Genomic DNA, 20,236 nt, shown 5'->3' with positions numbered 1-20,236 from the left:
CAAAGGATTTTAAACAAAGACTTTGAATGGAAGGGGAAAAAACAAGACTTCCTTACCATCAGTTGATTTATTGCAGGTGTCTGACTTGATATATGTTGTAGCAGTGTATTTGTGGGGTACTTCTTGTACATTAATGGTTCTGAGGAGGCACTTTCAAAATGATTGTAATCTTCCTGAACTGAGAGACATCCTAAAACTAATTTATAGACTAAGCTGTAGGGCTGCTTTGATGCAATTAGCAAATGTATAATAAGTGCATAGATTTATTTAATGCTTTTGATACCAGGTATATAGAAACTGTAACCAGACGATTAAATTTCTGATTGCCCAGTTATATTTTAAGAAATAATTGATGGAGATAATAATTTATATGGGGTACTACTGGCATCTTGTGAGTAAAGGTCAGGGATGCTGCTAAAAATCCTACAATGTACAGGACATCCCCCCAACAAAGAGTTTTTTTGTTCCAAATGTCAGTAGTGCCAACATCTTTTGATTTCACCATTTATCCTCTTCTAAACTGTCAGAATGATGGGAAGAAGAACCAAGGAATCTGACATTCTCTTAACTTTAGGTATTTGTGTCAATACTCAAATATCTTATGTGTAATAACAATGCTGCCTGAAAACATAGGCTATTTTCTTGTTTACTTTTTTCTGTTTTTTTTGTTTGTTTTTCTAGAATCATAGAAATTCATTTGGTAGAGTGGAAAGGACATAAGCTTTTGAGATTTTTAAAAGACCTTGATTTGAATACTGTCTGTACCACTTCTTATTTGATATTAGGAAAATCATGTCATCTCTTTTATGCTTCACATTACATATCTGTAAAACAGGAAATACTGTCTTTTTTATAGGCTTCATTGAAATCTAGTGAGATATCTAACACAATGGAGAAACTAAATAATGCTAGTTCTGTTTTATATTTACTGAAACAAGGGGAAATCCAAATCTCTCTTTAGGTATCTATCACTTTGAGAAATTCCAGCTTGCAAAATTTGCCAAACCATAATTGCATAAGATTAATTTATAATACAAGCAGATTTACTTACTCATATTAAGAAAATGAGCTTCCCTAACTCCATTTAAAATACTGTTTATAGTATAGATCTGTTTTATATAGTATTTCAGGAGCTGAAGTTCTGTTTTACATGAACAAACATACGTTAATCACAGGACAAAAAATGTATTTTTAAAATACTTCTTTAAAGTATCCAGCTCAAATCCAAATGATTTCTTATAAAACTGTTTCTGAATACATTTTAGTAACGTATCTAGTTTTTAATATTTTTCAGTTCCATTCTGAATATAGCAGTATTCTAAAAGCTCATTGAGTTGTTTGAAAAACATTATAAAAATTTGAGCTGAGCTGACTTGAGTAGATTTAACTTAGAATATGAAATATGTCCAAATTTATTTCTGATGTACCTGATGTCAGTCGTAGTATAGCTGTAGAGAAAATTCTGCTGAACTTGAAAGAAGGTTACCAAGAAATCAGATCATCTTCCATAGATCTTCTGGAGAGGCATAAATTTGCATTAGAGAGGATAGCTTTTGAGGTCTTACATTTCCCTATGTTGCAGAATCTGAAATAACATTTATACTTCTGTTAGTATTAGAAGCTCCAGAAAGGGTCTTCTCCAAGACCCATTTGTCTGTCTTGGCTCTCTATATATTGGAGGCTGCCCATATCTAGAAACCGTCATATCAAATCATCATCATATTGATAGTCATTTTTATTTTATATTAGAAATAGCCCTCATTAACAAGAGCTAATATGACAGCTCAACCTTTTAATATGTAAGCAAGCAATTTAACTCATTTCTTGGCTCTGCTATGAGATAGTGAACTTTTCTAGATACTGAGTCTTCACTTTAGTTGATATATCTTATAATTTATGCTTGTTGAAATTTCTCAGTCACATGATTGGTACCTCAGCATGCAGCATGACTTGAGTATAACTATGCAAATGCATATGTGTAATTCTTTTCTTTTAAATTAATAAAAATTTACATCTTTACCCACAGGCACTAACTCAAAGACTTGGTAGAATTATCAATGGACATATTGATCTTGATAATAGAGGAGTAATTTTTACAGAAGCTTTTGTAGCTCGACATAAAGCACGTATCCGTGGACTATTCAGTGCCATTACCCGGTAAGTATATTTTAAAGTATATATATTTTCACATTTCTTTGATCATGGTTTGCATTTTTTTCCCAGCAGCTGAATCTTTTTCTTTGTTTTAATAAAGTCTCATTTAGGACCCCAGTTTATTAAACAGATTAAAGGGCAGTTTTTGTAAAATAGAAATTGAGATTCCAGAGTTCTAGAATGCAGCCTCTCTCTCCAGTCCGCATCTCCTTCCTCTCCCTACCTTCACCACCCTTGTGACCCCATGTACACTTCTGCAGAATGCAGTTTAAAAACTGCTGCCCAGATCAGTATATAAGTGTCACCCTTGAATCATGGAAAGAACATGCAATTTAAAGTCAGAAGAGTTTGGTTCATAGCTTTATCACATAATAGGCACATGACCTTGAGCAGATAAGTCAGTCACCTAACTTCTTTGGGCATCATATGGGGCTAGAGAATTTTATGACATTTTTTACTTTATAGCATTCTATAATTGTAATGAATAACAGTGATACTTTCAAAATCACTGACTTTTCTAAAATAGAAATTTCTGAAATATTTGAGTCTGTGTAACGGACTCCAGCATAGAATTCAGAAAACCTATATTCTTAATTATCTCCTCTGTCCTGTGTCATCAACTTCATCTCAGTGGCTATAGGCCCTACCAGCATTTACGTACGTCCAAAAGTCTCCCATTTTAAAACAAATCTCTCTGAACCCCTTTATTCTATATCATCTATCATGCTGTTTGTTCCCTCCCTTAAAGTGAACCTTCTGGATAGTTGAAATCTACATTCAGTGTCTCAGTTACCTTCTGTCACTTCTTAACCCACCTATCTAGCTTCTGCTACATATATAGCACTCATGTCTCAATATCTGTAAGTCTAATGGATATTTCCTGTTTATTTGGCTTTACAGCAGCATTTAGCTCCAGTTACAACTTCCTCCTTGAAATATTCTTTTTTTAAACATAACACTTTAAATTTCTTCTTATCTCTTTTGGCTGCATCTTCTAAGTTACCTTCTCTAGCTCTTTCTTTCACTATCCTTTAAAGTGTTGTTTCACGCCATCTTTTCTTCCCAGTTCTGTGCTGTCATCTTAGGTGATTTCACATGGCAGCCACAGTGATTTCTCTTTTTGTCATTCAACCAATCAACAAGCATTTGTTGAACACCTAATGCATGTAAGTCACTAGGGTACAAAAGGGAGAAGGTTAGAAGGAGAGGTTGTATTCTAATGAAATGATTTCCTCCCTCCCTTCCTCTGTGCAAGAGAACTATTTTTTTCTGACCAGTTTGAGAGGAAGTTGCTGACATGATGTTCTGTCACCACAGATACTACTCTGTATTTCCTATAGAAAGGGGCATCATCCTATATAGCTATAATAAAGTCATCAAAAACAGAAAACTAACATTGATTGATTACTGCCATCTAGTCCTTGGATCCCCTTTATGTTTTACTCATTATTGTAATAATGTTCTTTGTAGAAAAAGGATCCAGTTCAGGATCACAGATTGCATTTAATTGATCTGAGTCCTTAGTCACTTTCAATCTGGAATACTTACTTGATTTTTCCTTGACATTCATGACCTTGACACTTTTGAAGATCATGGGCTGATTATTTTATGGAATGTTCATTGTTGCTTGTCTGCTATTTATTGGATTATAATCTGCTGTCATTATTTACATGTTCATACTGGCCCTGATGTAGCTAGTGGTAGTGCCTGCAGGTTGGCTTTTTGCATGCCCCCCGTCATTCTTGAAACTTTCTTTTCTTTCTGGCTTAAGATGTTCCAGGCTTAGTTCATACTTTCCCTGTCCCAAGCCTCAAATCAGCCATTTCTCCAGAGATCTCTGCTTTCTTTTAGTAGAGTATGGGATTTAGAAACCAAGATCTGGATACTACATTACTTACCACTATTGGGTTCTCACTGCTCCCAGGCCCTTTCAGAGTAGACAAGCTAGTACAAGGGCCCCCAGTCCCCAGGCTGCCAACCAGTACCAGTCTGTAGCGTATTAGGAACCAGGTTGTGCAACAGGTGAGAGGGGGCAAGCCAGCATTACCGCCTGAGCTGCTCTTCCTGTCAGATCAGTGGCAGCATTAGATTCTCATAGGAGCGTGAACCCTATTGTAAACTGTGCGTACAAGGGATGTTGGGTGCATGCTCCTTCTGAGAACCAAATGCCTGATGATCTGAGGTGGAACAGTTTCATCCTGAAACCATCCCCTACAACCTGGGTCCGTGCAAAATTTTTCTTCCATGAAACCAGTCCTCGGTGCCAAAAAGGTTGGGGACCGTTGAACTAGGAGTTACACATACACATGTACATACACCCCTCTATACATCTGTATTTCTATTTCTTTATCTATGTGTATTGGAAACTGTGAGTTTGTGCTGATACTTCCAATTCTAGTCCAATACCGTAAGTTTCCTTTCATTCTAGTTTCCTTATTTTCCATGTTTGTAGCTTTCTTCACTGACTAGGAAAAATCTAATTCCTATTATCCTTAATGTATTTAGTTACTTGATTAATTCCCCTTGTGTGACTGGTTTCCCATTGCTACTGTAGCTCCTTTTCTCATGTGGGTGTTCTCTTTACTCCATGTAGGCTCTGACAGCCTGCACCAGATCACCCTCCTAACACGAGAAATGGACGGTTGTTTCTGGGGAGAGAAACTGGGTAGCTGGGTGACAGGAATGGAGAGGGATTCTTCAGTTTTATAACTTTTTTGTACCCTGTTCATTTATTACTTTGTCAAAAACTAAAAACTAGAAATATCTTTGTTCCTATTTATAAATATTTACCTTTTTTCTTTGACTAATTATTGTGGTGACGGTAATTTTCATCAAAATCAGCTGTTTTTCTCATTCATAGTAGTCCTGAGTTTCGCTATATGGAGGTACCATCAAATAATGAGAGGAAAAGAAGTTTTGAGCCTCCAAAGATGTTCTAGGTTGTGTGGCTTCCAGATAGTACCATTTAAGGCACCATATCTTCATATTTGTCTCTTAAAAATAAGGAACCATCCCACTTCTCTAGTCTAACTTCAAAGGAGACACCTGCATCTCAGACTTTTAAAAAGTTTATATTTCTTGTTTTTATGGATATTTCTTGTTGTTATGGATAGCCAGAGAGAAGCACAGGAAGCAGTTAGTGAGAAGAATGATATATGTAGGTATACTAAATACGTTGTATTCCAAATTGAAATAAAAACTCAGCTAGAGTTTCATGATACAAAAAAGCTAGAAATTTTGCACAACTCAATTCATTGTTTATTGAACACCCACAATAAGTTAGGTACCTAGACATTTTAAGATGAAGTCCTTCAAGGAGCCTTCTACATTTTTGTAAGGATGTGTTTGGGTTGAAGGGAACAAATGACAAAAAAAACATGAGATGTTGTAACAATTATAAGGTAAACAGAGGAAAGCAAAATTCACAGAGGACCTAGACCTTGTTGGTTTGGAGGTTTGCTATGGTTTGGATGTGGTTTGTACCCACTAAAACTTATGTTGCAGTTTGATCACCAATGTGGCAGAATTGGGAGGTAGGGCCTAGTAAGTGTTTGGGTCACAGGAGTGGATCTCTCATGAATAGATTATTGCCCTCCCACCAGGGTGAGTGAATTCTTGTTCTCAGGGGAATGCATTAGTTCTCTAGAGAATATATTGTTGAAAGGAGTATGGCTTCCTTAGTTTTTCCCCTTTGTTTCCTCTTTCACTATGTGATTTTTACCACTGCAAATTGGAACAGCTTGAAACCCTCAAAAAATGTAGCTGCTCAATCTTGAACTTTCCAGCCACCAGAATCATGAGCCAAATAAACCTTTTCTCTTTGTAAGTTACCCAGCCTCAAGGCTTTTGTTATAGCAACACTAAACTGACTAAAGCCCCTGCCGTGCTTCCAGATACTATAGCTGAAAATTTTGAGTAAAACAATTTAATACAAAGCAAATTGATCGTAAGAATTTGGTAAAAATAATAATTTACTCAAAAACACAGTTTTAAATAGTCAATTCATTTTCATACAACTGTTTCTGCTTTCACAAGTTTGAAGTAGAAAATATTTACAATATCCTAAATCATCAACAATGGAGGATTGAAATGTTAGAATTACTTAAGTCATTTTGTTATATGCATTAAAAATGAAAACAGACTAACCTTAACTAGAAAGAACAGGCATACTGGTTTAAAATGAATAGGAAAAAAAATTGTAATCAGAATAAAAAGTCTAGATTATTTTCTTGTATCCTTTACCTTAAAAAAAAAAACTATAGGTATTATAAATGAGATATAGTCATAGGGGTCCACCCCAAAGAAATGAAAACATTCATCCATACAAAGTCAAAAACATACATGTTCATAGGAGCATTATCCACAATAGCCACAAACTGGAAATAGTTCACCCGTCTGTCAACTGATGAGTATATAAACAAAATGTGGTATATTCATACAAGGGAATGCTGTTCATCAATAAGAAGGAACGAACTACTGATGCATGTTTCATCATGGATGAATCTCAGAAACACAGGAGAGCACATATTAATTCCATTTATGTTAATGGTTAGAAAGGCAAATTTATAGAGGCAGAAAACAGATAATTGTCTAGATTTAGGAGTGGCAGCAGGAATTAACTGCAGATAGCTATCAAATAACTTTTTGACTGATGAAAACATTATAAACTGGATTGTATAGCAATGGTTGCACAACTCTATAAATGTGTTAAGATCATTGAATTGTACATTTATGATGGGGTAGATTTCATGTAATTTAAATTATACCTTATTGCAATAAAACTGGTTAACAAAAGAAATGCATAGTCATTGCAGAAAATAGAAAATACTCAAAAGAAAAAAAAAAATTTTTAATGGATCCCTCTCAGTCAGTCACCCTAATCTAGCCTCATATCATTCCAAACATTTTCAGTGCACATGTGATCTCATTTTTCTTTGAAAATAGAATCATATGACATCCACTTGAATATTCCCAAGTAAGGAACGAGCATCCCAGACAGAAAAAACATTGAAGAAAAACCTAAAGACCAAGGCAGATAGTTATGTATCATGGAAATCTGAGAATTTAGAGGAATGGGAATGTAAACTGATCCTTAATTGCAAGTACAAGTTGATGTCCCTGATATTTTGGTAGCAACATTCCAATTAAGGATTTAAAATTTGGTGTAATTTTTGACTTTATTTTTAATTTTAAACAGTATTTTTCTTAAATTCTAATTATCCTATTTTTTAAGTTCGTTAATCTATAACACTATAATGAGTAAGAAGTTTTTTTGTTTTTTTTTTTAACTTTCCATAAAGGCCTACAGCTGTGAATTCTTTGATTTCAAAATATGGATTTCAGGAGCAGCTTCTTTACTGTGAGTTTGGTTTAAATTATATTTACTTAATTAGCTGCTGAATAGGCTATTAATATAAAACTAACTTTAATGCTTTTTCCTCTTTGTTAATGTAACTAAAATATTTCCTGGTTTAAAAAAGTTTCTGTATCAAGTTTTATATATGTACCTATCTGTGATACTCACCACACATTTAATATTGGTTAGCCCTAGAGGAGTATAATGAAAAAAAGTAAGCATTTATAATGAAAATATGTGTCACACACACTATTATACATGTACATATAGAGATTTAAAATTGTAAGATTAAGAATAGTTTTTACTTTGTTTCTTATGATTTTGCTACATTATCTAATATGAAAGTAAATCATGTTTCACTAACAATTGTTACCAAGAGTTGATGGCAATAAAAGTGTATTCTTATCATTCAAACAACATATTATCTCGAAAATAATCTTTGTTCATTATCTTTGTTGTTTGTGAGGCTCTTGGGAGGTTTTGAGGGTTTTTTAATGCTTTGCTGAAATAATTTTTAAAAGCAATGATTTTGTCTTTCAACTCAGATTATCTGTGCAAATGTAAGAACTAAAATGAAAAATGGAAAAAAAATATCAAGTATTGAACCAAAAATTAATTTTCACTGTATATTCAGAATATGAACTTTAAAATTTTTGTTTGATTGATTTAAAATTAAACTGAATTTTTTGGAATCTATGTAATTAGGGGTTGGTGTAATTTCATTACAATGTAAAGTTCTTCAAATAACAGTGACTTCACAACTTTGGTCAGAATTTAGAATGGATTTACATTGGACAGTCATATTAAATTGAGGATTGTGTGTTGTAGTCTATTGAGAAATCTGGACTTTTTTGATGTATTCTAATTTACTCACCCTTGCAATTTTAAAATTCATGCACAAACTAATTTTTATTTCTGTTACAGACTAATTTTCATTAGCCTTTCTTTTTGCCAATCATCTTTTGAATGTGCTTGCTGATTCACTTAGAAATACCTCCCTTCCATCTGCTTTTTCCTTTTTAGAGGATTTTAATTTCTAAAACAAAATGTTAAATGTTATGGTTTAAATAAAGATATAAATTTGGTATTAATGGCAGCACCTTCCACTTCGTGGTGGTGGTGATGGTAGTGATACTTAGTTAATAATTATTATTGAGTCTTTATTACCTGCCAGCTACCGTTCCAAGCAATTTACTTGAATACAACAATTCTGTAAAATGATTTTGTTATTATCCCCATTTCACAGATATGAAAATGGAGAAATAAGGACAATGACTTGTCTAGTGTTTCATAGCTAGTGGGTGGCAGAGTTGAGGTTTAGACTTAGTCTGATTCCAGAATTGATCTTCTTAACCAAGGCATTATACTGTTCTTATAGGTAGGACTGAAATGTCTTACTTCAATGTAAACAGTGGAAATGTAATAACTCTTTAAAATGCTCATAGTTTTATTTTACACTGCTGGTGCCAATATAGTCTAGGTGTCTTGATTTTTTTAAATATTAAAAAACGGAACTTGTTAACACTAATAATTGTGTATTACCTGTTCTTCAAGTGTTTTATCATCTGTTTTTAGTGAATCATGAAATAGATAATGGCATGCTATGTTTTCCCCAAAATTACTCAAACTGAAAATTTCAGGTTAATATTAACTAGTTTGAGTTACAAGTTCAACACCTTTAGCTAGTTGCCAAAATGCAAAATTTCCCTGAATTTATAATCTGAATATTCTCATAAATGGCAGGAAAATTTTGTCTAAATATACTACCTTTATTTTGCTATTTAAACTTCAGATTGGTTTTTTTAAAGGTTAAGAATAAGTAAATTATGACATAATAAAGTATTTTACTTTTTAAGATTTATACCTGCTCTGATTTATTTGTATTCATGTGGGTTTGTTTTAAGCTGTGCTTGAGGAACTTGTTAATAGCGGACGCTTACGAGGCACTGTGGTTGGTGGGAGACAGGATAAAGCTGTGTTTGTCCCTGACATCTACTCCAGGACACAGAGTACTTGGGTGGATTCCTTCTTCAGGCAGAATGGCTATCTAGGTAACTTTCTTATTTCTTTAAAACTAAAATTTCTTTTTAACACTAAACTCATTCTTCAAAAGTATTGTACTAACCCTAGAGTTCTCCTTTGATCTGTGGGTTATATTAAAAATAATAATAAATAAAAATTTAAAAATGGGAACCCTAGAGGCTGCATATACTGTCCTGTATGAGCAGAAGATGATAATGGTTCCCTTCGAGTATAAAGTAATCACACTGAGTTTCTATGGGTCTTGGAACTGAGTTTAGTTCTATAGTTACTGAACAATTATAAAGTAAAAAGGCTAAAAGCTGGTACTAATTGCTGCCAATCTTCCAGTTACATTTATTAAGATGGCACTATAAACTTAAAAGTATTTTTTAATTCATATAAGTAATTATTATATCTTACATTTTGTGAAGTTGCCCAGTTTTTCAGATATATCATCTTAGAAATATTTTGTTGACTCTCAGATTTACAATGTGTATTTTTACTGGTTACCTAATACTTTGGAAACATTGAAGTTATTCTAAATTCTGTGTCTGAAGTTCTGCTGTCGTTTGGATAAATTGGACTGAATTTAGTTATTTAAACAATTAGCATATATATAAGATATATATATATACACATATATATGGCTTAGTTTAATCAATTTTATAATCCAGGTCAAACTGCATAACAGATTACTTTCTCAGTAATAAACCTGTATTTGTCCTTAGTATATAAACAATTTAAACGTATGGTATAATACTGTGTTTTCCTTATGTTTTCTTGACTTCCTAAGATGTACTTTTCAGTTTCTTCAATTATAATCATGGATTAGAACTTTATTATAACTAGTTTTCTTAACCATGATTATTTGGGGTGGAGTTAGAGGAGTTAAGAAGGTAGATATCTCTAATAACTTTATTGGCTATAATTTTAAGTATTTTTCACTTTTGTCTTACGTGTAATTGATAATTCTAATCCAACTTTGTGATGTATTTGTAGAATTTGATGCTTTATCCAGACTTGGAATCCCGGATGCTGTAAGCTACATAAAGAAAAGATATAAGACTACACAACTCTTGTTTTTGAAAGCAGCTTGTGTTGGTCAAGGACTTGTGGATCAAGTGGAAGCATCAGTAGAAGAAGCCATCAGCTCTGGAACATGGGTTGATATTGAGGTATGCTTTATCTTTTCCTTGCTTTTCTTTAAACCAATGACAACTGATATTTTACTAATATTTAACCATTTAGAAATTAGGATACATAAAGATGGTCTTGGCTTTGGAGGCAAATTCTAATCATTGTTATAACAAAAATAATCTTTAGGCTTAAAGTCTTTAGGGTGACCTACTACATGTGGACAGTCAACATCCAGAATTCTATAAATCTCAAAACAAACAAGCAAACAGTGTAACACTCCTGTTAATCGTGATAAAGAATTGATGAGACTTCTCACATCTTTTCCAAGCATTTACAGCTGTACTGGCATCAGGCATTGTGTAGCATTTGTTTATTCCTTATCCATTAATCTCTTCTAACGTATTAACACAAGCTGCCTTGGCACTGATAGTGTTTACTTCAGTGTTCAATGTTGACTTGCCCTTCAGTATGCCAAAAAGATAAGTGTAGGTAAAGATAAATAAATGAGGCCAATCCATTATTTTCTAGTCGAGCCCAGACCCTCTTTATAAAGCAGAAATTCTCTGTTTTGGATATGAAAGTCCCAAAGATTCCAGATTTAAGTGTTCTTTTATTCATCTAATAAAACTACCTTCTGTGTGCCAGGCACCATTCTATTAATACTTGTTGGGGATAAGCTTGCTGTCTTTAGGAGGGACACTTTCATTAGGGAGAGATAGTTAAGGAAAACAGTAAGATAATTTCAGATAGGAGAAAGAGTTATGACAAAATACATTTTGAAGGTTATCAGGATATTCTGGTGGACTGTTTGTGACATCGTGAGAAAGACGAACTATGTGTGCCTTGTAGGTTTCGGTGTTGTTTTGAACAATTGGAGATGTCTGTTAGGCATACAAGTGGGGAAGGTAGGCAATAGGATATATGATTTCAGAGCTCAGAGTGGTGATGAAACCAGAAATATAATTTGGAGGTTATCGGCATAAATATGGTTCCAAAAGCCACTGGACTTAATGAGATCACCTAGAGAGATCATATATGTATATAGCAAATGGTTTCACTGCATTATATTGCATTTATACTTTATTTTTATTTTGTTTGTAATTCTAGCCTCTGCTGCCCACTTCTTTATCAGTTGAAGATGCTGCCATATTGCTTCAGCAGGTGATGAGGGCATTCAGCAAACAGGCCTCAGCTGTAGTCTTTAGCGACACTGTTGTAGTCAGTGAAAAATTTATAAATGACTGTACGGAACTGTTCCGTGAGCTGATGCACCAGAAGGCTGAAAAGGTATGCCAGATTTCCTTTTATCTGCTAATCTTAATGATATTTTCAATTTAGAATCATCTGATGTCTTTTGAAAAATGGGATAAGCAAAAGTGAACACTTGGTATCATTTATTATTTTCCTTTAATGTATCATTCCTTTTTATTTTCTCTCCCAGATTTGTTTTTTCTCTTATTCCCATCAAAACATCTGACTTAAAAGTTGGCGAACTGACTTTATGAATTAAAATAACATAAATGAAATTACACACTTTTCAGTTAAGTTTCCTCAGGTTGGTCCAACTTTAAAACATCAAAATGCACAAAAAACAGTATCTGTAGATATGTAGAAATATACAGTGTATTTGTCAATCAATACACAATATATTAATCTAGCAGAGCCTCAGTAGTTTTTCCTATTTGGGGTACACAGACAGGGTAAATTACTGAAGAAAGAAATTTTGTTACCATTTATTAGTTCCTCAGAGCAACTGCTGTCAAAGTATTTTGAAATAGAGGTCCTGCCAAGTCTGTGTTAATGACTCTTTAGTTCGTGTTTCTAGTTAGCAGCATCACCTCCTTAAGCCTGCTCTCAAATAGGTAAAATAGGCCTATTTATTTCAAACTGTTAATAAATTTATGAGGGCTTATTAAATATGTAAATTGTTTAGCTGTTCTCCTTCTAAGCTCTTTAATAGTCTAAAAATGAGATAAACTTCTGCATTTAACCTGATAAGCAGCAGAGAAGATTAAAAAGTATACATGTTTGATGTCAGCAAACCTGAATTTAAAATGTGTATTCTCTGTATGACTTTGGACAAATAAAGCTCTAGTTTCCTTATCTTTAAAGAAAGGATTATGATGCCTACTATGGAAAGAATAAATATAAATAAGGGATATATGTAAAATATCCGTTCCATGTTAACTACCAGTTATTAAATGACTCTTATTTTTATTTGGGATTTTTTACTCAAGTAAAAATTTAACATGGTCATCACTTTTCTTCTTTCCTTGAGCTCCTCCCTCTAACCACAAAAATAAATTCAGAAAAAGGTGATTATCTCACGTGAACTGTCAACATTTTAAGCATTTTCCTTTAGAAAAACAAAAAGGAAATAATACTGTTTTTATCATAAATGTATACTTCTGTCACTAGAGATTATAGGAACCTATCCCGTCAGAAAGAATCAGTATCCGAACTTAGAAATACTTCATCGTTGTTATAAACTTTTGGAAAGCAGAGATTATTAAGAATGAGTCCAGAGGGGGGAAAAAAAGATTATATGACTTACTATGCAACTCACATATGGTAATTTGGGTGGAGTAGGGGATGGAGGGTTCATTATCTTTAATAATCTCAAGTATCTAGGTGGCATTGGAATTGGGAGTCTCAAAAAACGAAGGAGCATGGGGCATCGATTAAGCTGTGGTAAAACCAGCCAGTAACAGTTGGAGAGGATTGCATCTGATTGCCGCTGTGTAATCAGTTGTTAAGTGACAGGATAGGATTTCTCATTAGTTAATAATGGGTACAAAAAAAGTCAAGAGCAGCAAGGGAAGAGACCTATTTTGGGCAAGGAGAAACATTTCCCTTAGAGTGACAGTTCTAAAACAAAGCTCTATAGTTCTTCTAAGCAACAAAACCAAACAAGAATAATTAGTGAGTATATAAACAACTTTTATGCTTTTGGAAATGCTATATGTTTTTCCTACCAAAAAAAAAATGTTTTATTTTAGGAAATGAAAAATAATCCTGTGCATTTAATCACTGAAGAAGATCTGAAACAAATCTCCACTTTAGAAAGCGTTAGTGCAAGTAAAAAGGATAAAAAAGATGAGCGAAGAAGGAAAGCAACAGGTAATAAATTGTTAACAAGGACTATTCAAAGATAAGTTTTATATTTGCTGCAGTGAACTTTGCATTTATCACATTTATTATGCCCTTTGAAAGGCCTTTTATTTTATTGATTTACCTTTAAACAGCTAATACCAACCAAATATTTTGCTAATGTGTTAAATTTTGTATATTAAAATGGAAATATTGGTGATTGTTTTCTGTTTTTTTGTGTGTGTGTGAAAACTTAATTTTATCATCATGCTCATCTCTTGTTTTTCCCCATCGTTCCAGCCCAGTAGCCCGTTTTTTTTTTTGATTCTCAAACTTGCCAGGGTCATATTCACCTCAAAGCTTTTACACTAACTGTTCTTTTTACCTAGAATGCCTTCTCCCAAACTTTAGTAACTGGTTTATTCTTTCATTCAGAGCTCGACTTTAAATGCCACTTCCTTAGAGAGGTCTCCTAACCCTTCTGAGTAGTAGCCACAGTCACTCTCTGCCGCCTCATTTTGTCAATTTATTTGCATCACTTTATCACCATGTTGTGTTTTATTGTTTGGGAACCGTGTTGATCTCATTTATTGTTGTACTCTTGCTATATACCCAAAGCACCACTTGATATATTTTAGGTGTCCTATAAACATACTTATTAAATGAAAGAATTTCTCAATGAAATATTTTTATATTTCTTTTTCTAAAGTCACTAGAAATTATTCTAGGTATCACTGGTATGCTTGTAATTTGCATTGGAAAAGTAACATGTATTTCCATAGTTTTTATAGTAGGAATAGTGTTATTAGCGCTTTATTGGAACTGAAGAAATTCAATATTCAGCATTTTTCATTAATAAATACACTCCTAATTCTTTGAGATAGTTTGTTTCCTCATCCAAAATCTTTTTCTGTAAAACCTTTCAATAGCATTATGAAATTTCTCTATTCTTCCAGGAAAATTAATAAATTACTTAAATAAATCACAGTAATATTCGTAGCTATGAATATTTTATCATATTATTTGAAGATACAGTTATAAATTTGCCTTAATTGATGACTTACATCAGTATAACTAGTCTATTTAATATTTTATTTCTTATTAAAAGTTAAGGGTCATTTGTTGTTTTATTTTCAGTGATAATGCTATTGTATTATAATTGTTTAATTACAGTGTGTGGAATCATGTCAATCATGAATGTCCCCCGCCATAGGAAACTTATTGCCAAATGTAAAAACTTGTTCACTTTAGACTTACGCTTTTGAAAATAGATTTTTTTTATTTTCAAAGCAAGGGAAAATAAATTAATAGAAGTTTAATTCTAGGATATGATGAAATCTAAAGCAAATCTATTTAGAATTTAGAAAAAGATCTTTAGTGATTATTTTATTAAAAAGACTAATCTTATTTTATAGTAACATAATATAGTTGTAATATGTTCAATGGTTTAAACCCATTATCAGTATTCCATTTTGTAGAGTAGATATTTTACATGTAAATATCAAAGAGCAGGGAAATGCTGAAGTAGTATTTTTTATTTTTATTTACAGTGTTTGCATTTGTTTCATTTTTTTAAGTCTATAGTCAATAGGTAATGATACTTTTATACTTAACCAATTAATATTCATTGTCAACATTTATGGAGCACGTGTTATGTTTCAAGCATTTCTGTAAAGAATATATACATTAATGACACATGATCCTTACTCTTCAGAAGTTTATAATCTGGTTGAGTGGCAGATGAGTCAGGATGTCTCCTCTAAAAACAGGTAATAATCTTTCAACCAAGAAGGCAAAATAAGAATAATTAAATTTGTGAAGTCTTGTAATAGAAGGTTATTGATGAGGCTGTGGTAACACTGATGAGCAAAGGAGGACACATTTCTTTTGGGGAAGGTAGAAGAGTAAGTGAAGGAATGGATTTTTGTTAAAATATTGAGAGTTACAGAAAAGAGGTGACATTAGAGAAGGAGAAAGAGAATACATTTAGAGCAGTCAGTCTATCTAAGTAGATTTCTCAAAAGATTTCATATTTTATTATTTTTTATTTATTGGATTTACTGAACTTTTAATAAGGGAACTCCAAATTTAAAAAGAGTCTAAAAGTTCTTTATTTTACCTTTATTTTTTCTGCTGTAAATTTAAATACAACAATATAGCATCATTATTTTCTAAAAATGATGAGATTTAGTTAAGTAATGCTAACTAATGTCATTTTCCCACCAGAGGGCAGTGGAAGCGTAAGAGGAGGAGGTGGGGGCAATGCCAGAGAGTACAAAATTAAAAAAGTCAAGAAGAAAGGAAGAAAAGATGATGATAGTGATGATGAAACTCAATCATCCCTCACTGGTAGGTAGCTTTTCTTTACTTTTCCTTGGTGTATGTGTGATATTTTTAACATATTTTCTTAGGAAGTATATAATTAGGTATATATGCTAATACAGGAAGTCCTTGTTTTGCAGTTTCAGTGGCACAAATTTCAGTTACCACACTTTAGTTAAATAATATCAGTCCAGTAACAACACTGTTTATCTTAAATACTAGATACAAAGATACTTTGGTACTGAGTATTGTATAAAGTACAGATTTCACTGCCAGCTCTTCAGTCCACAAATCAGTACATAAATAACAGATGCATATCATGATCTGTGACAATCACACCACTCATTTTATAGTTTGTCAATGATTGGACACTACACATTGGTTATTCTTTATGCACAAACAACAAAGCATGTAGCTGTATTGCCTAATTGTCTCCCAGTGATAAACGCTGTGATATTTTACAGAAATGGATAATCAAAAAGAGAATTGGCCAACAAAGATAAAAGCGCAGCAAAGAAATGAAAAGTGGTAACACTGAAAATAAAATTGGAATCAAGCATAAATGGAGTTATAGAGGGAATGGCTGACTGTGGGAGTGTTGACACTGCCATTGTTCAAGAAAATGAGGAAAGTGGTTATGACAAAAAGGATGAAAACATCTTAGAAGATGTGAAATGGGCAAAAACTTTACAATTCTTGGAGATATTCGAAGAGATTGAAAAGGCAAGGAATAAAACATTGGAAGCTGATTCAGAGTTAGAAAGTGGTATAACAATTTATAAGGCATAGGAAAGGTACTTGCTCCATACTGCAAGTTAATTGATAATAAGAAGAAAGCAAACACTGTTCAAACTATTCCTGATAAGTATTTTACGCAGAAATAAAACACTTTCATTCTCCATGTTCTAATGTATTAAAATACAGCATATTAAATTATAAACATTAGTTTTACTTTTCATTTTCCTATACATTTATAACCAACAGTAAAAGCTTTTAATGTTTACCAAAAATTTTTAAAGGCCACAGACCAATTATAATTTTTCCCATTGATTATTAAGAAAGCTTTGCATGGTTTCACCTTACCGTGATCATTTTTTTTTTTTTTTGAGACGGAGTCTGGCTCTGTCGGCCAGGCTGGAGTGCAGTGGCCGGATCTCAGCTCACTGCAAGCTCCGCCTCCCGGGTTTACGCCATTCTCCTGCCTCAGCCTCCGGAGTAGCTGGGACTACAGGCGCCCGCCACCTCGCCCGGCTAGTTTTTTGTATTTTTTTTTTAGTAGAGACGGGGTTTCAGCGTGTTAGCCAGGATGGTCTCGATCTCCTGACCTCGTGATCCACCCGTCTCGGCCTCCCAAAGTGCTGGGATTACAGGCTTGAGCCACCGCGCCCGGCCAACCGTGATCATTTTTATGGTCTTCCACTGCCATGCAAAACAAGTATTAGGGTATTTTTGAAAAGTAGACTTTTGCAAATTTAAATAGGAAACATTAATTTTATGTACCTTTTACTTTCATAGTAACACCTAACAGGTTGGTTGCTTATATCTAAGAGAGAGAATTAATTATATGCATCTTTCTTTTCCTAGACTTGTTAGTGCTTGGCAAAGAAAGTCTGCAAGAGACATCTTTTGTTTTTCTAATTAAAATTAAGATATTTTTAATTTTTCTGTTTAAAAAAGGTAAACTTAATGAAACCATGATACCACCCTCTTCCTTATCCCCACCTAAATGAAAATTAAAAAACAAAACAAAACAAAACAAAAAACTTTAAATGATAATAGGTTGAGATTTGTGCTTTCCCTGTTTCACAGAATTCATTACATACGGGCTGTAGCTGGAAGATATAGATATCAAGTGATGTGCCTGCAGCTGTTAATGTTCTACTTGCTGTTTATGTTCTACTTGCTGTTTGTAATAGCACAGTTGTTTAAGATATGTCTTTAAAGTATTCTGCGATAGGTAGAAATAACTGCTGTTCCTCATGTATGTAAAACAGTGTTAATTAAAGGAAAAATATCTTTATAGGAACTACTAGCTTTATCCTTATTTCAAATAGGATTAAGACTATCCATTATGAATATTAATTTTTCACTGGTAAATGAATATTCCTGTTGCCCAGGTGTACTAGGCATGTGGGTGAAGAGGCATTACAAAAAAACACTTCTCTAATATCTGTAATCTTAAATAATTGTTAAATGAGGCATGTGATACTCCTTTTGTGAATAGATTATTATTGAAAGGAGCTATAAATGTAGTAAAACCATCCTACCTTTAAAAATGTAATTTCAGTGCTTTTGAAAAAAAATTTGTGTTGTAATCTCTGAAATGGAGGATGAAATTGGGTTCTCAGCTAAAATATAGGATCAACTCGGTATGAAAGATTACTAGAAGAAAATATAATTTAATAACCTGTAAAATGCATAAAGGAATTAAACAGGGAAATCATAGATTATTTAATGTGAACATCAGGAATGGACAGCAGATCCCAGAAAATAATAGTACTGTCTGTCTACTCTAAAGCTAAGATGTTAACTCCTTAGATTTTTATTTATAGTGAAAATTGATTTTTGAGCCATTTTATTTTTATTTCTAAGGTTTTTGCTTGTAGAATCAATAACTTAATTAAGCTAGAAATAATCACTTTTATACCTTTACAATTTCTAATGGAAATATTGTTAGCTTGCTTTTGTCTACAACCCATGCTTTCCTAAGTAAATGGGTAGGCATGACATTCGCACAGTTAATTATTTTCATTACAGTAGCTGCATACAAATTTTCCATACTATAGACTTATTTTTGTGAGAGCAAAAATAAATTACAGAATTTTGAGATTTTTTTATCTATGCCTTTTCTAAAAGATAAATTTTAGCTTAAACAATTATTAGAGTTGTGATTCACATGATTATAAAGACTTTCCAAAGATCTTTTTTAAATTATAAGGATTATTTAATATCTAATAAATTTATATTTTTATAAAGGAGGAAAAACTGCCCAATATTCCTTGTTCAACAAAGATAAATTATTCTTTCCTTAAAAATTTGTTTTGAAATACTTGTTTTGATTTCTGGCTATTTGTGTCATCCAGGTTTAACAAAGGGGAAAACCCTTTATTATTTTCTGATTGACTTATAGAAAATAATTTTTAAATGAAGTTAGAAAATGATCACATAAGAAATTTTACCACTTCAGGATAAAAACCTTCAATAAACTAGGCATCAAAGGAACATACCTCAAAATAATAAGAGCTACTTACGACAAACCTACAACCACCATCATACTGAGTGGGGAAAAATTGATAGAGCCATTAAGAACTGGAAAAAGGCAAAGGATGTCCGCTCTCACCACTCCTATTCAACATAGTACTAGAAATCCTAGCCAGAGCAGTCAGGTAAGAGAAAGAAATAAAAGCATCCATATTGGAAAAGAGGAAGTAAGATTATCTCTGTTCTCTGATGACATGATCATATACCTAGAAAGCCATAAAGACTCCTCCAAAGACTCCTGGTTTTGATAAACGACTTCAGTAAAATATCAGGATACAAGATCAGTGTACAAAAATTAGTAGCATTTCTATACATCAGTACCTTTCAAGCTGAGAACCAAATATTTTTTTTAATAGCTACAAAAAAAAAAAACCTAAGAATACATTTTACCAAAGAAATGGAAGGTCTCTACAAGAGTAACTACAAAACACTGATGAAAGAAATCATAGATGACACAGACAGACATCCCCAGCTCATGGAGTAGAAGAATCAGTACTGTTAAAATGACCATACTCCCCAAAGCAATCTACAGATTCAGTGCAATCTTTATCAAAAATGAACATTTTTCACAGAATTAGAAAGATACACTCCTGAAGTTCATATGGAACCAAAAGAGAGTCTGAATATCCAAAGCATCCTAAGCAAAAAGAACGAATATGGAGGCATCATATTGTCTGACTTCAAATTATACTACAAGGCTATAGTAACCAAAACAACATGGTACTGCTAGAAAAATGGACACATAGATCATTGGAACAGAATACACAACCCAGAAATAAAGCCACATACCTACAACCAACTGATCTTGGACAGGGTCGACAAAAATAAACAATGAGGAAAGGACACCCTATTCAATAAAAGGTGCTGGGAAGAACGAAACTGGATCCTATCTCA

General features: G+C 33.0%; 1 protein-coding gene across 2 annotated transcripts in view; it reads left to right on the top strand.

Annotated features, from left to right (window-relative positions):
- The window catches only part of UFL1 (UFM1-specific ligase 1), a 33,703-nt gene that overhangs the window by 4,562 nt on the left and 8,905 nt on the right, over positions 1–20,236 (top strand). For both annotated transcript variants that reach the window (XM_011955172.1, XM_011955173.1), the window contains exons 6-12: positions 2,027–2,157; positions 7,455–7,513; positions 9,415–9,561; positions 10,532–10,707; positions 11,777–11,956; positions 13,669–13,789; positions 15,986–16,108. In XM_011955172.1, coding sequence (XP_011810562.1) covers positions 2,027–2,157; positions 7,455–7,513; positions 9,415–9,561; positions 10,532–10,707; positions 11,777–11,956; positions 13,669–13,789; positions 15,986–16,108 — 937 coding nt within the window. The remainder of the gene's footprint in view (positions 1–2,026; positions 2,158–7,454; positions 7,514–9,414; positions 9,562–10,531; positions 10,708–11,776; positions 11,957–13,668; positions 13,790–15,985; positions 16,109–20,236) is intronic.

This window comes from Colobus angolensis, unplaced genomic scaffold, assembly GCF_000951035.1.
Source record: "Colobus angolensis palliatus isolate OR3802 unplaced genomic scaffold, Cang.pa_1.0 Scaffold398, whole genome shotgun sequence".
Lineage (NCBI taxonomy): Eukaryota > Metazoa > Chordata > Mammalia > Primates > Cercopithecidae > Colobus > Colobus angolensis.
Note: the sequence above shows the minus strand (reverse complement) of the source record. Positions and strands in the feature narration are given on the sequence as shown.